This window comes from Microcaecilia unicolor, chromosome 8, assembly GCF_901765095.1.
Source record: "Microcaecilia unicolor chromosome 8, aMicUni1.1, whole genome shotgun sequence".
In the NCBI taxonomy this organism is placed as follows: domain Eukaryota; kingdom Metazoa; phylum Chordata; class Amphibia; order Gymnophiona; family Siphonopidae; genus Microcaecilia; species Microcaecilia unicolor.
Window position 1 is genome coordinate 69,958,795 of NC_044038.1, and position 15,229 is coordinate 69,974,023.

Sequence of the window (15,229 nt, forward strand, 5' to 3'; positions counted from 1 at the left end):
GGAACACGCCAGCCAGTCAGGTTTTCAGAATATCCACAATGAATATGCATCAGATAGATTTGAATAAAATGGAAGTAGTGCATGCAAATCTCTCTCATGTATATTTATAGTGGATATGTTTAAAATCTGACCAGCTTGTTGTGTTTAAAAAACTGAGTAGCGAACCCCTGCCCCGTTAGTAAAACCTGAGGTTCGACGCACTGGCATCTTCCTAGGTTCCAATCTCAAAATCAAATCACCTCAGCTGCAGAACATCTTCTTCTACTTTCAGCAGTTAAAGCAAATATCCACAAATGGGTTTAAAAACAACCTAGCCACTTCGATACATTCATTTGTCCCATTCTGCCTAAAATTACTGCCAAAGCAAATCCCACAATCCTTGATAGAAAAAATAGTATGCAACAGTTTACAGGTGTCCCACAAAACATCCACAGCTGGAACAAAATACTGACACATGTCATTTCATTATAGCTATAGCAGACCACATTAGCCTGGTCCTCCTGAATCTATACTAGATTGCAGCCCTCTGCATCACCTTTTATGACCAACTTATCTCCTTACAAATCATCTCAGATTGAGATTCAAAAGTGACGCAGTCCTATAACTCCTTGCTTCTAACAGCTTCAGGCCAACTAGAACAGTGGCTCCAAAGTCTGTCCTGGGGGATCCCCATCCAGTCACATTCCCCAAGATACTCACAATGGTATTAGTGTCAAGGGCACAGCTATAAAAATGTCTGTGGTCATTTCTAAGATTCTCTATTTCTGTGGATAACACTCTCATCCTCCCTGTCTCATCAGCTCATAACTTTGGGGTCATCTTCAACTCCTCTCTCTGAACATATTCAGCAGACTGCTAAAACCTGTCGTTTCTTTCTCTATATCAGCAAAATTCGCCCTTTCCTTTCTGAGCACACTACCAGAACCCTTATCACCTCTCACTTAGATTATTGCAACTTGCTTCTCACAGGTCTCACACTTAGCCATCTCTCTCCTCTTCAATCTGTTCAAAACTCTGCAGCACGACTTATATTCTGCCAATGTCGCTAAGCTCATATTAGCCCTCTCCTCAAGTCATTTCACTGGCTCCTTATCCGTTTCCGCATACAGTTCAAACTCCTCTTATTAACTTATAAGTGCATTCACAGGTCCTTAGTACCTCTCCACTCATCTCTCCCTTCACTCCTCCCCAGGAACTCCGTTCACTGGGTAAATCTCTCTTATCTGAACCCTTCTTCTCCAGACTCTGCTCCTTTTATCTTGCTGCACCATATGCCTGGAATAAACTTCCTGAACCGGTCTGTCAAGCCCCATCTCTGGCCATTTTCAAATCTAGGCTAAAAGCCTACCTTTTTGATGCTGCTTTTAACTCCTAACCCTTACTCACTTGTTCAGTACCCTTATTTTATCATTCCCACCTTAGTAATTCCCTTATCTCTTATTTATCCTGTTTGTCTGTCCTAATTAGTTTGTAAGCTCTGTCGAGCAGGGACTGTCTCTTCATGTTCAAGTGTACAGCGCAGCGTACATCTAGTAGCACTATAGAAATGATAAGTAGTAGTAGTAATTTGCATGCACCCCTCCACTGCTTGCATATCTCTCCCATGCATATTCACTTTGGATATCCTGGAACCCTCACTGGCTGGGGGTTTCTAGACTAGATCTGCAACTGTACCTTTCCCTCTTTTATCCGAAGACCACTCTCCCAGACCAAGCTCTATTTTAGTGACATTCATCATAAGGTAAAGACCTTCCTCTTCAGTCAAGCCTACCCATCTTAGCCAGAAATCCTTGCCACCTTCTCATTCTTTGAGTCTGCCTCACTGAATTTCCAAATATCTCCCTTGGATGTTCCAGTAAACAAAGCCACACACTCATACCTTGTCTCAGGACACTTGGACTATCCCCTAACCCAGGGCTTCAGCTTTACTAGTTGCTCTGACTGTTGTTTCACTATTGACGCATAGTATGAAGCCAGGTGACTCATGTTTTTTACACTACTGAAGCATGGTAACTATTGCAATTCCATCTATGCTGGATATAAGAAGGATGTCCTAAAAAGGCTACAAACAGTTCAAAATACTACAGAGCTAGGCTCCTCCTCAAGGTATTGCGCTTTGAAAGAGCCACTCCATTATTATGCAAGCTACGCTGGTTGCCCATTAAAGCCAGTATTGTTTTTAAATTATGTGTGTCTGTTTTTCAAATATACTTAAATCTTTTTATTCAAATTTAAAAAGGATGGGCTTAGGAATAAGGACTGGGGTTCTTTCACTGTTAGTAAGAAAATGAAGACAGGACAGTATTATCCTTGCTGTATACATTTTGACATATTTGTGTTTGGTGCTGCTACTACTTGGTTTGTAATACATTTTTAAATTGGTTATTTCACCTTGTCACCAATAAAAATTGTTACAACTAAAGAATAAAAAGGAACAATATTCTGTACAACTGTCGTTTATAAATTGCAAATAATAATACAGAACAAGGATCAATAACCCCCCCCCCCCCTTCACAAACATCCCCTCCACTATCTGGAAAAATGAACAAGCCAAATTACTACAGAATGCTACACAGAAAATTCAGGCAAACAGAATACCTGGGTCACAACACAGAATACAAATGCCAAATACAGAATAGCTGACAAAAAATTATAAACATAAATTAAACCAAAATCCCAATAAGCCACACCTTGCATGTAGTACACCACCAAAGAAATAGAAAGAGATGCATTTCTTTCTATACTGTACAAAATATAAAGATCACACATAACAGGGATGGTGTTAGGGGAATACAACTAGAACTGCCCCTTGGCCAGAGATAGTCCTAAGCCTGCTGGAAGCTGAAGAAGGCACAGCCTGGGAGTAGGCTCTGGGTTCCCTCCCAAATTTCTGCCCTGGGCCCCAAGCCATGTCTAACACTAGCTCTGGCAGGATACACATTTGAAATCCGACATAATCTAATCACAAAATAGAAAATACAATTGCTTTTTCTAGCTTTTATCATCTGGTCATCTTATTTTTTCAACCATGTTGGTCCCAGGTTCAGTTTTCTGTTTCCCTCTGTCTTCTCTTAACTCACTTGCCAGGGTCTCCTTTCCATTTGACATTTCATCTCTCTCCATGCTCACCATCCATCTCTGTGTCCCTGTCTTTCCCCATGTTCCTTGTGAAACAGGAAGTTGCATCAGAAAGCAGGACCTGGCACAGCAAAGGCCCCAGAGCAGGTCTGTAGGAATTACTGTAGCAGCTCAGCAAGGTAGATGTACCACGGTGAGACGGGGGGGAGGAAGACACAGAACAAAAGGAAGGGAGCAAGGTGCTAAACTCATGGGAGGGGTAATCACATTTTTAAAAAAATTACCACGGGAGCAAGGCTCTTCACCACTCCCATGGGACAGTAAAAAGCCTTGCTCCCACATCTGCAGTAAATCCTCTGAAGATTCTTTGTTACCGTGGATTTATCATGGGTCCCCATCCCCCTGTCATTCTCTAATCCTGAATCTCACTTCTAGGTGTCATTGTTGTGCAGTAACCAGGATTCTCTTCTAGGGGAAAAGAATGCTACCTTCCTACCTTGGTCAGCTCAGAGTTTTGACATCCAAGTGGTAGATTTTTTAAAAACATAGTACACTTCTATTCCTCTTGATAGATGTGCCAGAACATCATGCAAAAAAGTAACCAAAAAAGTGTTTTGTTTTTTTAATTACCAATCAATTCTGTTCTGTGACTTAACAATTTTTATTGATGACAAGTTTGACAATATGGGTGTGTATATATATATATATATATATATATATAAATTACAGAATGTACATAAGAAAACGAATAATACCATACAAACCATCATCAAACTTTTCACGGTTTTATCCTCCTCCCCCTTTATCCACTGTCTTTCAAATATTATATGGTATGACACCGGATTATATGCAGCCCTTAATAACTAGTCCCCTGGGCAATATAACCTCTGGTTCTAGGGACTACCTTAGACTTCATCTTCCAGATAGCAAGTGTGCATTATAAGTCAGTTCACTCTGTTGACTTTAGATACCAGGGTGCTACATGGTGGAAATCAAAGGTCAACCTGATTACTTGATATTTCGTAAAAGACTAAAAACTCTTCTGTTTGAGAGGTTTATATCCACTGATGGAGTACCTTAGATTGCAACTGGTCATCAATGGTCTACATCTGATATTTTGTTTATGGCTTTGTAAACATTGTCTGTTGTTTATTTACTGTTAGTCACATTGAACTCAAGTACGTTCTGGATAATGTGAGGTATAAATGTCAAAATAAATAAATAAATAAATAAATAAATAAAGTGTACAGTACCTCTACCTATCTCTCAATTTTACTCTATTTATGTAGAGCTTTTCTACATGCTAGTAGATCACTTGATTATACTGTACCTGAATCGAGTACAAAATTCTTATAAAGATAATCCAACAGTGATGAATGTGAAAGTCTCACTGTTGTTTTCTGGAGTTAAGATCTTGGGATTATATATATATATATATATATATATATATATATATATATATATATATATATATATACACACACACATATACATACACACACACATACATTTAAAAAATCTATTTTATTTTAAATACAACCATGTACAGACAGACAATAAACATCAATTACAGACCTATATGCTACCAGATAGTGACCAACTGTCATCTTAATTTCTACATCCCCTCCCCCGACCCCACACCCAAACACCCTTTACCCTAACTTATGGGGCCTAACACGTGACATCCCCCCGCCCAACCTCACCAACCCAACATATCCTACAATATTAAGACCATAGTCACATATCTCACAAAATTAAACACAAGAATAGCTGAATTAAACCAAAATCCCAATAAGCTACACCTTGCATGTAGTACACCACCAAAGAAATAGAAAGAGATGCATTTCCTTCTATACTGTGCAAAATATAAAGATTACACATGCCAGGGATGGTGTTTGGGAAATGCAACTAGAACAGATGCCCCTTGGCCACAGAGAGTCCCAAGCCTACTGGAAGGATAACATTTAAACAAATAAGTTGCTGCCAGACAGCATTTGCCCAATCTCCCTTCCCTCCCATCCAACTGGCTCTGGACTCCCCTCTCCCAAATTTAGTTATCCTGGTGTCTAGAGCAGTCCCACCCATACCCCCTCCCTCGCCCAACTAAAAAAAAAAAAAAGCTCCCTGGTGTCTAGTGACACCCTTTGCTCCTCTCCCCTTCTGCCCAACATGACTAAGTTCTGGGGGGGGGGGAAATGTAGTCCCTGGTGTCTAGTGGGGCCCTCCCACCCACCCAATCTTTGCCCAGAACCCTCCCCCAGACCCTGTACCTCTAAATAAGGCAGGAGCAATGCTCAAATGCCCACTCATTCTTGCCTCGAGCACCGTCATCTTCAAAATGGCAGGGTCAAGATGCCATATAAAGGGAGCGGGATATAGGTCAAGGTAGGTGCCATTGACATCAGGGATTTTTTTTTTTTTTTTTTTACTTGGGCTGGAGATTCGGTCGGGTCCAGTAGGGTGCCGATGCAGAAAGCTTACTACAAGGGAGGTCAGGTCAGGCTTTGCTTACCCTGAACCTTGTGAAAAAAAAATCTGCACAGTAACCGCACATCAGAGGCAATGTTCTTCTTTTATGTATCAGCGTGATATACTTAATGTCCTCATATGAATTCATTTCAGTGGAATGTACAGCCACGTATGCTGTGCCGAGGTAAACCCATGCAAACTTACAGTAGCTTTCTGCATCAGCCCAGCTCAGGAATCAAACCATCTTGCAACATGCCCCAACACGCCCCTGACTCTAGATATAGTACACAGGAGACTAAACTGTGACTATGACCAACCTACTCTGAAACTGTGCCTTCCCTACTGGTTTCCTGACGTTTCAAAGCAATACACCAATTAACAGAGTTAAAGCAACTGCCTACAAAAATCAGGAATAATTTGCAATCTCAAGGAGCATCCTTTCTGCAAGTCCTTGAATCACTCATCCCTGCCCGCTGTTCTGTGTAATGACCACTGAGGGGAGCCATGAGACCTCCAACCAGCAAGCCCAGAGTAAGATCAGAGGAGAGGTGGCGAAGGAGCAGACTTGCAGCCACTAGGAAAGAGTTCAGGCCACATCATAACAGCAATACTTCCTGGCTGGTTCCACTGAGCATGCAGTCTATGCCACTCAGCTGGAAGACTGTTACAACAACAGATGGGCTACATGGAAGAGAATTAAAACTTGGGAAAACCCCAGGTATTTATGCACCAGGTTCAATTCCTACTATGGCTCCTTGTGATCCTGGGCAAGTCAGTCACTTAATCCTCTACTGCCCCAGATACAAACTTGGATTGTGATCCAAAGCGGGCGGGGGGGGGGGGGGGAATAGCTATATGTAATGTGTAAACCACTTTGGCTGTACTACAGGAAGTCAGTATATAATCAAGAATCTAACACACACATGAGTTCACGGTACTATAACCCCAAGACCTGGTCTCTATAGAGCTGGAAATGCTGAAAAGCAAAAGCAAACAACTGGACTAGAAAAGAAAAGAAACAGTGACAGAAATAGGACTCAGTCTTATGCTAATCATACCAACACACAAGTGCCATAGAGGTATATTTTCAAAGCACTTAGCCTTCCAAAGTTCCATAGAACTTTGGAAGGCTAAGTGCTTTGAAAATATACCTCACAGTCACTTAGGGGCATCGTCTCGGCACAGGCATAGACTGAGGTGAACCAGGGGGGAAGTCCTCTCAAATGTTGCAGGTGCTAATGCTGAGTTGGTTCCTATCCCCCCTCCCCAAGTAAATAGACAAAATCTCTGCATCTCAGGTACCCAGAACAGGTTAGCAAAGTATAACTGCGGAAGTGGAACTGCAGACTCTCTAACCAGAGGTCCTGTTCCATTAAGCTAGGACCTGGAGGCCTCAGAAGGAATAAACAATGCACAAAGAAGAGATCAGCAGTCTAGTAGAGCTGGGTGCTTTCTTCTGGCCCTTTATTCTCGGTGAGTGACAATGTCATCCTCCTGACAGATCTTTCCTTAGAAGTGTGAATCAACAACGCTCATAGCACAGCACCTGAGAACAGACATCTAGAACCTTTACTCTGTGGCAAGGTAGTGCCATTAAAACAGGTGTCCCGAAGCGCTCTTCAAGGAGGCCTCATTGTAAGAGAAAGTGACATTTTGCTGTCACACGCGTTTGAGTCCAATTCTGAAAGCAGGAAACAGACAAAGAAAAATGGACCCTAGATTAATGCTGCAGGATAATTCCCTTATGAAAGCTGAATAGAAGGGCCACAGCCAAGCCACATACTTCCCTGCTGAGAACTGACATTCGTCACAAGGTAAAGAGCTAGTTCTTCTGTCAAGCTTACCTATTTTACTCAAACCCTGGCCGGATTCTCATTCACTGATCTGATCTCAGACAACCCCAGCAATAGGTGCCCTAGTTTCTTGTTTGTTCTGTCCTCTGACCCCACCTCGCAAAAATCAAACGGCTTCCTTCCACTACGTAACTGGTTAATGAAATAATTCCAGTAACCCGGAGCGACAGAAGGCTGAATGAGAGCATGTGCGTCAGTGAGCTGTGGTCCGTGCTAGGCTCGCTGCTAGAATCCATTGATCGCCTCTTTCTCCTGAGTGTAAGTGCCACTCTCTTCTTCCCGCTTAACCTGCGATATAAATAGAGGCGCTGCCGGAAGCGGCACCTTTCCAGGAGTGAGAAGGGAGGTTGTTGCTCTGGTTACTGGTTGCTGAGAGACAGCACTCCAGCCATGACGCTGAGGAAGTGTCAATATGTGTCACAGTCCATGGTCCCTACAAGCACAGAGACCCTCAATTATGTGCAACACCCCCCCCCCCAAAAAAAAAAACATCAAAAAGAAAAGAGACCAACACACACAGCTGGAGTGAGACAGATGTTAAGATCACACAACTCTCCTTATTTCTCTTCTCAAATGGCTTTCCTTTTCAAAATGTGACATTTCAATAAAGATTCTTTGAATTTGAATAACCCTAGCAGAGAGAGACGCTGCAGCTACTTTACAGAGGGGAAAGAGACCTAGGAACTGCAAGATGATCAACACGTCTCACATATGTAGCATGCTGTATTGACATGTACACGCCCTTGTCTACTCCTTTTAGTTTTACACACTCTAGGTTACACATTTCCCAAGCCCCATACGCCTTCTTTCCCGGGAGTGCCCCAACATTCCAGGATAAATGGTAATAATTAACACAATGAGACAGCTGGTGCCTCTGTGCAGCAGAGGTCTGTGGCCTACCAGTTCAGCGCACATTTTCAAAGAAGTAACATATAAAAAAAAGAAGCCACAAGAGGATGGAAGAAATACCCATGGATGAATGTAGACTGTCATCTACATGAAGTGGGGGGGGGGGGGGGGGAACGGTTTGCATTGTACACACTACTGATTAAAACAGGGCCAGGGGTTAGGCCAGTGGTTCCCATACCAGGTCCTGGAGGCACCCCAGTCAGTCAGATTTTCAGGATATCCACAATGAATATTCATGAGAGAAATTTGAATGCAGTGGAGGCAGTGCATGCAAATCTCTCATGATTATTCATTGTGGATATCCTGAAAACCTGACTGGTTGGGGTGCCTCCAGGACCAGATTTGGGAACCACTGAGTTAAGCAGTCAAAGTACAAAGCTAAGCTTACCAACTCATTCCAAGCTGGCAGGGTTTTCTCACCCCAAAAGCTGATCCAGTCTTCATTTTTACTCCATTGCAGGTAAGACAACTTAGCTTCCTTAAAAGCAAGGCTATGTATCTCTACATGAAGAGAGGCAAAACCATGATTAGATCAGCCTCTTCAGATTGGCCTGAGTGAAATGGAGCCCCTACCTGACTATCAGATACTGAAACCAAAACACATACGAAGGGATGCAGATTGGGCAGTAGCCCCCCTTACCTGTACCAGGTCTTCCCATGATAATTTCCTTCTTGGGCACAGGATGGCTGGCGTAGTCACTGGGCACAATGACAGGCAGCAGAGCCGCAGGCGAAGGGTGGAAGGCCACAGGCTGGAAAGGTGAGGACATGCTGAACCCTGAAGAGGCATGGTCAGCAGATCCTGATGTACTGGACGCTGCAGCTGGCCCCAACAGAGCAGGGCTAGGTTGGCTAGAAGAAAGAGGGCAGGACGTGCTCTGGATCTGTATGGCATTAATGGGGACTGGAACCTGGAGCTGTGTCTTGGAAGGGTGTTCCTTGGTGCCAACTTTAACCACACGTGGGCTGCTACCCCTGACACCAACATCCAAGGGCTTTTCCAGGAACTTGGAAGGTAGAGGCACATCTGGGTTCCGTACAATAACAGGTGAGTCCCGCTGCACTGCTGGTACCCGCCGGATGGAAGGACTGGGGTCAGAGGTGATGCCAGCAGGAGGGGACAGGAGCAGTAAGGGTGACGGTTCTTGGGAGCGGGAGAACAACGCAGCAGGAGAGACAGCCCGAAAACCACCTGCAGGTGTGGAGGGAGTCGGTGTATGGGAGACAGACTCCACCCCAGAATCCATACTGTCGCTCTTCTGGAAGTCAGCACTGGAGCTGATGCTGCTGGGGTGGAAATCGGTCTTCCTCTTGCTGGGGCTCATGGGCACAGTGAAGGTTAGGCTGGTGTGGAAGGTAGGCAAAATACCAGAGGAATGCCGCTCCCTGTGGTGGGGATGATGAACCATTTCTGGTGTCAGTACACTACCTTTGGGGGTGCTGGCGCTCACATGCCGGCTGCGTACTGCAGTCCTTTGAATTACTGGTGAGGCATTGATAGGACTGAAGTTGGCTGGCCGGAAACCAAAGAGTGGAGAAGGAGAGGGGGAGGGAGTGGGGGAAAAAGGAGACTGATTGGATACTGGAGAGAAGGAGGGCGTCCCTGACCTTGGGCTTCCTAAGGATACCAGCATATTGGCCGCCTCACATTCATCAAAATCAAAGCGGGATAGGTCCGTGGAAGCCACAAGACGTGGCCGAGAGTCTGTGCGGTTGCTGCTGGCCTCACTGTCCCGTGATGTCTCATCCCAGTCAAACTCTGTGCTGCCTTCCCGTGGGGCCCCACCCCGCCCTTCTGACAGGTTCTCCATCTCCTTGGTGCGCATAGATAAGTGACGTGAACAGTAGCCACGACGCTGGGATTCTTTCATGCAGCCGTCCCTTGAGCACAATCGCCGCCACTGCTTGCCATTGAACTTCTTGCGGATGCCATTGGGTGTACATACCACATCTCCCTTCTTGTACTTCTGCTGTGCAGCTGTTAGTGGTGTGCGTGAGCGTGAGCCTGGTGTGCTACACTTGTCCAGTGAGGCACTGCTGCTGCGACTGCCTGCATCCTGACTTAGCAGGGGAGACGGTTGCTCAGGGAGCCTCACCAAAGTGGCTGTGAAAGCTGGAGACTTTGGCGGGGAAAGAATCTGGTGCTGGGGAGTGGGTGGCAGTTTCTCCTCTGTTGAGGGAACACTGAAGCTAATTTTAGAGACCTCTGCATCTTCTGGCTGCTTGACCTCCAGGGTTGGTCTTCCCAGGTTCTCTGTCAAAGTGGATATGGCCGAGATATTCTCCATGGGAGGACCCAGCAGGAAAACTGGAGCTGATTGCTTCTTCTTCTCCCCTCCATTCCTTGCTGGCTTTACCACTTGCTCCACTTCCCTGCTCCATGGGGCACGGAGGAGCCGAAGGCTGGAGCATGCCACCCAGATGCACTCTTCTTTTTTCACTGGCCCTGGCAGTACCTTACTCAAGCGTACCTTGTAGGACACAGGTTTCTGAGTGAACTCCACCACCACACCTTCCTGATACATTTTCTCATCCTGGTTGATACAGGCACATACAGCCGTCCCAACAGCCACAGCACTAGGTGAAGGTGGCATGTCTAACACCACGCTCACATCAGCAGCACTCTGGACATTGTCATAGTAGGTGACAGCCCGGTCTCCACTGAACTGAATGCCCAAGTCAAGGCAGCGACGGACATGCTTCACCACACCTGGCTGAAACACGCCATCTCGTCGCACCAGAACAGACCGGGACTTCAACTGCCGTATGTCATAGTCCATGGTAGTGTGTTCTGTGCACCCCTCCAGTTCCAGAGCCCTCTTTTCAGCTTCATCATCTGGGTCTGTGGAGTGTTCACTGGCAGTATCTGTGGAGGAGCAGCGAGCAGACACACAGGTCTCTTCCAGTGCAGAGACAGCAGTTTGTTCTGAGCAGGTTTCTGGTAGGGTGCAGGCACTGCCACTGCCCACCGATGCCTCACTACTGCAAGAATCCTCACGTCCCTCCTGCCCAGCATGATCCTCCACGTATTTTTTCTTGGGAGCTCTGGATTTAAATGTTGTGGTTTTCCGGCTAAGGGAAGGCTCCCATTTGGCAGGATCGCATTCTCCCTTGCTGACAGGGTTGTCCCTTGCACCCTCTGGTCCCAACTGGGACTTCTGTCCACTGTCCTCCACAAGGCCTTCACCCTCTGGCACCTTTCCTCTGACATTATATTCTTTACAATTTGGTGCTTGGCTCTGGGGTTCTAACTCTTTACCCTGGGGCCCCTTCTGCTGACCTCCTGAGAGTTCATTCACCTTCACTTGCATTTTCCGAGCACCCACATAGGAAGGGAGCTGCTCCATGATTTCCTCCTCTTCTTCGTCTGCCTCGTCAATCTTCCGCTTTTGGGTCTTTGCTCGTGTGGATGGAGATACCTTGGCATGAGAAGGACCAGTGGCCTTTCTCACTGGTTTCATCCTTGCTTCGACTAATCACAGCATCTGTGAAGAAACAAGCACTAAATAATCACCGAGCAATTTCAGAGGCAGAGAGCAGTGGGGAAATGGGACTTGTGGGTACCCTCACTATGCATTTTTGATTAATCATTAAGGTGCTGGTAAGAAAATTCAGTCTCTCTCACTTTTGGTGTGGGTAGTTTCCTTCCTGTGAAGCATAAGGATATGCTAAATAACTACATATTGTAGGGGGATGGGGCTTTCTGCAGGCCAGGGGCATTTTCTGTGGGGGAGGCAAGCCTTCCACAACAGGAAAAGCAAGCTGCCATCTGAGTTATGATGCAAGGCAGAAGGCCACCAGCCAGGCCTAGATGTAGGACTGATGTCATAACTTTACTGATGTTATCAGTATAATAAAGTCTGCTGCTTTTTGGGGCCTGAAAATGATGGGCCATTATTCATTTTCAACATCTAAACAGGATTTTTTTTGCCAGACACACGTGGTGAGAAGAAAATACACTTGAAGAGGAGGCCTGCAAGTTTCCTCTGAAAGGAATCTCAGTTGCTATGAAATAGTAACTGTTCCACTTAGCTCAGTGATAACCCCAACATCATTTTCTTCTGCTAAATGCAGCTGTAATATTGGCTGGTGATATCACAATTAAAAAGGGGATTTTCAGCCAACATAAACCCTGCATCAAACCACTAGCAAGAACAACCACAACCAAATACAAGGCCACTTTCAGATACTGTAGCTAAACAAACTAGACAAAGCCAGCATCATCTGGCTCCTTACTGTAGAATGGAAACAGATGCAAGAACTGTAAAAAGCCCACTTGAAAGCATGACTACGTCAAGATGACATTGCTAGCAATCACAGCTATGTCAGAATTACACTGTTTAATTGCTCGACTATTTATAAATTAGATTGTTTTTAAGCAATTCCACTTATAAAACTTGTCTTTTCATAACCGCTGAATACATTAAGGATGAGAATTCAGACTAGGTCTATGATTAGGCAGCTTTTTTTGCCACCAGTTTTGGCAATGTAAGTTTAAAGACTGTGTATGATTACCCAATATTATTAACACGGCACTTCCTTCTCAGAAGGTATGTTTTTGGCTAATATAACGTAATTGAAACATGTTATCGTATCTACTTTTCATCGTAATCTCATAATTCCACCTACAGTACAAAGGGGCACAGAGAAGAGTGCAGTTTATTTGGTCTTTTGATCATTTGCTTTCCATTTCTCTCTACAGATCAGGATTGCAGTGTATTAGCAGAGCAGTGTGAGGGGGGTCAGCATTAGAATAGCAAGAGGTGGTTTAGGAGAAGATGAAAGTGCACGTGTGTGCGGGTTTCAGTACTGGAATGGCAGAGGAAGCTGCAGAGCAAGACTAGTAACCAAGCTGCACTCCCCCTCCCCGCCCGCCCGCCCAGTGTTGAAGGATATACAGCATGCTGCCAGGCCCCCTCCCAAACCTTTGCCCCAGGCCTCAGCATGTTTAAAACCAACCCTGAGGTGCATTTAGAGTTGTGCGTAAGGTCACAATTTGAAACTGTGATTATCCTACATTAACTGTGAAGAGCAAAGTGTGCAGGCGTTAAGACGCTGCAAGAGCTTGAAATGATTTTTGGCAGCTGGGGAGAGATGTAGGAGGAAGGTGTGCAGGAGGAAGGAGGCATGTGCGTGATGCTTGTGTTTATGGGGGTGTGTGATCATCAGTATTCACAAGCATGTATCTTCAGCATATACAATAAATTCTCAACTTTTGGAACAGCAGGACATTTTGAAGGGAGAGAAAAAAAAATTGGAAACTAGTTCTAGAGGCATTTTGCTCCTGAATGCTTGGGGGAAGTGGAACATGTGTCAGACTCATGTTCTTCTCTCACATGCCCTGGCTCACAGGAGGGATTCAGCATCATGGCAGCAATTGTTACTTAACTAGACTGGCTTCTGACATATCTCACACAATAAGCAGAAAGAGTGTGTTAGAGCTGCAGGAACACCCTTCCCTAGCCATGGGATGGAACAAGTCCTAGCATGCTTATGAACTGCAGCCAGAGTCAGGCTGTTACAGTCTCAGGCAAGCAGCTAACGGCAACATTCTGCACCCAGATCCATTTCCAGAAAGGATCTTATGCCATACAAAAGTCCAGAAACACAATGGACAGAAGGCGAGCTAGAAAACTATGAAAACAAACTTACTCATACCCTGAAGTAATTACACAAAGTATTATCCTGACTACAGTCTTGTGATCTTCCACACACACAAACACACTATTACATGAATGAGGCCTTACAATTGCAAAAAAAAAAAAGAACCTAAAATAATCAAAACAACATTTGCCTGCTCCAAATAGAACAAGGACAGCAACAGCAGACACAGAGTCAAACACCAGGCCCAAGAACACTATTAGGAGTTGCAGCAACATCAGGAGCAAGACAAGAACAAAAGTGGAAACTGCATTAACTGGAAGAAGATTAACACCAAAGAAGAAAGGAGAACAGGAAAAGTGGAAACACCAGAAACAGGAGCAGAAGTAGAAACTCAGGGATTGCAAGGATAGGAATAACAGAAGCAGCAAGAAGACCAGAATCAGAAAGAATAACTACAAGTAGGGCAACACCAACAAAGCAGCATAAAGAACAGCAACAGAAAGACAGCCCCAGTAGCAATAGGAGCAGAAACAGGAAGAGTAGCAGTAGAGACAGCCTCAAGAAAAGGAAGAGGAACGGAAACAGGGATAAAGCAGCAGGAAGAAAAGAAGAAACATCTGCATAAGCTGGAACCACCTCCCCCCTTCCACAAAATAAAATAATTTGTAGACAATAGATTAGGTCTATTGCGTGCTCCCCAGAGGCCGATCATGAGCGGTGAGGGAGGAGCAGGGGAGAATCCCCAGTCACAGCGCTCGTCCCTGCCAGAGCCAACCGCGGAGCCGGACAGATTAACTCGTCTTTGGAGAAGTTTCCTCAGGGAAGAGCAGGGGCAAAAACACCCCACAATTTCCCCTCCCTGCGTTCCGCCGAGACCAGCCGGTACTCACCCGGCAACCCGAGGCCCCGCCGCCGCCAGGAGACCCCGGGCTCCGGCCTCTTTTACTCCACAAGACAAAATGGTGAATGAAGCTGGAACAGCTGGAGTGTTCTAGCCAATCAAAACTCACTGACAGCTACAGTAGCCAATGGTGGCGCCGGCCTTACATGTCAGGGCGGCGCGAGCTGTCACAGCCCTTTAAGTGACACTTACAGTAACTAGTAACAGAGAAGAACACCAAAAGTAGGCGTGGACATTCAACTAAACCACGCCCTTTACGTGAAAAGCATTTACAGTAACCAACAACACGAAAGGAAAGGTGGAAAGGGCGGGAATGCAGAAGACCAATGGGCGTGCTGCTTAAACAAGTTGTTTACCGCGGTTTAACGCGCAAGCGCTTACTATTCTATGCGGGCTCCTGGGAGCAGTAGTCCAA

General features: G+C 45.3%; 1 protein-coding gene across 1 annotated transcript in view; it reads right to left on the reverse strand.

Annotated features, from left to right (window-relative positions):
• CIC (capicua transcriptional repressor) overlaps positions 1-14,855 on the reverse strand; it is a 326,490-nt gene extending 311,635 nt beyond the window's left edge. Inside the window, exons 1-2 of the mRNA XM_030212241.1 lie at positions 14,804-14,855; positions 8,950-11,794 (exon numbers count right to left, since the gene is read on the reverse strand). Coding sequence (XP_030068101.1) covers positions 8,950-11,770 — 2,821 coding nt within the window. The 5' untranslated portion in view covers positions 11,771-11,794; positions 14,804-14,855. The remainder of the gene's footprint in view (positions 1-8,949; positions 11,795-14,803) is intronic.
• Positions 14,856-15,229: the final 374 nt, after the last annotated feature.